The 2,076-nt window shown below is 54.8% G+C and overlaps 1 protein-coding gene across 1 annotated transcript; it reads right to left on the reverse strand.

The window, feature by feature from the left end:
* Positions 1–336: 336 nt before the first annotated feature.
* On the reverse strand, positions 337–2,076 carry LOC101934053 (immunoglobulin alpha-2 heavy chain-like). The gene is made up of 4 exons (XM_065566509.1): positions 1,981–2,076; positions 1,569–1,888; positions 891–993; positions 337–796 (listed from the first exon to the last, which is right to left on the reverse strand). Exons 1-4 carry the CDS (start codon positions 2,036–2,038, stop codon positions 360–362), a joined length of 918 nt encoding a protein of 305 aa, XP_065422581.1. The 5' UTR covers positions 2,039–2,076; the 3' UTR covers positions 337–359.

Consider the following 2,076-nt stretch of genomic DNA (forward strand, 5'->3'; position numbering starts at 1 on the left):
AGCTTAGCCATTTCTCAGCACACAGCTCCACTGGTGACCCTCAGGGACCGGGTCAGATTTTCCCAGCAGCTCCGCACCAACAAGCTGAAGTCAATTCAAACCAGTTCTGGCATGTAAATGGAAGGTTGGCTCTTTGCCAGTTCTAACCCGGATTAAAATGTGTGATAGTTCCAGCTCCAGATGTGGCAATGGGCACCTGTCACAGCGGTTCTATACTGAGATCTGACCGGGGCCTCTGTGTGAAATGTGTCAGACCTGAATGGACAGTCCTGGAACACAGGACTCCTTGTGGTTTTTGTTTGTTTGTTGTGGGTTTTTTGGTGGGGGGGTTGTGTGTGATAAAACCCTGTTTTACTTTCCTACCCGGCAGGGAGCTGATGCAATGCATGGTGCATTAAAGCTCTCTCAATGTCTGCATGGAAACAGCTTCTCCTTTCTGTACCAGTCCCTGCTTTGCTCTGTGTCACTGTGTAATTTCTCCTCCTGGTGCAGTAATAGGTGGCGGTGTCTGCAGCTGTCAGCGAGCGGAGCTGCAGGGAGAACTGGTTCTTGGCCGTGTCTGCAGAGATGGTGACTCGGCCTTGGAGAGACGGGGCGTAGCCTGTCTCCCCGCTATTGTATGGGTACACATACCCCATCCACTCCAGCCCTTTCCCAGGGGGCTGCCGGAGCCAGTGCCAATGGTAATGCTGAGTAGTGATGGAGAACCCGGAGACAGCACAGGTCAGGGTGAGGGTCTCTCCGGGCTTCTCCGCTCCTGGGCCGGACTGGACCAGCTGCACCTGAGAGAGGACACCTGGGGAAACAGGATAAAAGAAAAGAAAAGAATTAACCACCGAAAGAATCTATGGATCTGTTCCTAATGTCCCTGCTGCCCCGTAGACACTCACAGCTGGGGGCGGAGAACAGGGACAGGAAAAGCAGCAGCGATTTCATTCTTGTTTCATACAATGAGGGAAACTCCCCAGCGGGCAGGACCGGGCGGTTCTGTGTCTGGGGAGAGACTGAGGCTCCTAGAACCAGGGGTCTGTATTTAACAGGAACCCCCGGGGCAGGATTTGCATGTGGGTTCCCAGGGCGGGTATAAGAGATGACGGGGGGGGGGGGGGGGGGGCTGAGCGCTCAGTACATGGTGATGTCCCCTCAGGGGTCCTGAATATCCTGAAGTGGTTTCCCAATGTGGGAGCCTGGAGACACAGAGAGCCTGGTCCCCAGGGGTGAGGCCAATGGGAGATACAGGCACTGGGCATCTGGAGATTAGGATCAAGGTGTGTCGGGATAAGTGCCCAAAATATGAGCCCAAGCCATCACTCCTGTCTCAGTGAGTCTCTGGGTGCACTTGTCACTGCGCAGCACGAAGAAGTGGAGTGTTTAAAGCCCCTTGGTGGAAGGGGCTGGGAGAGGGTGGGATGTCGGGGAGAAACGCGGGTGGCTCCTGAGACCCCGCTGTGGGCAATGCCCCACCTGTCTGTCTCATCCCCTAGCGCATGGACTGTGTGTTCCAGTCGGCTGGTGCTTTAGAAATCCACTTCTCCTTTTTGTGCCCTTCCCAGCTTTGCTCTGTGTCACTGTGTGTGGCGGCCACAGTAATAGGTGCCGGTGTCTGCAGTTGTCAGCGAGCGGAGCTGGAGATAAACTTCATCCTTCGAGGTGTCCCTGGTGATGGTGACACGAGGTGTGAAAGCCGAGTTATACTCTGTGGTCCCCCCGTTAACTGTGTGTCGGATAAACCCCATCCACTCCAGCTCTTTCCCAGGGGGCTGCCGGACCCAGCTCCAATAGTAGTTGCTGACGGAGACTCCAGAGACTTTACAGGTGATACTGAGGGTCTCTCCAGCTTTCACCGTCCCCAGGCCGGTCTGGACCAGCTGCACCTGAGAGATGACACCTGGGGAAAGGGGAACAAAGAGAGGAATGAATGAATCACGGAACAAATTTATGGATCGGCCCCTATTTCCCTCCTTTCCCAGAGACACTCACAGGTGAGAGCAGAGAGCAGGGAAAGGAAAAGCAACAGAGATTTCATTCTTGTTTTCATAGAATGAGGGAAGCGGGCAGGGCAGGGCAGTTCTGTGG

This window comes from Chrysemys picta, chromosome 13, assembly GCF_011386835.1.
Source record: "Chrysemys picta bellii isolate R12L10 chromosome 13, ASM1138683v2, whole genome shotgun sequence".
Lineage (NCBI taxonomy): Eukaryota > Metazoa > Chordata > Testudines > Emydidae > Chrysemys > Chrysemys picta.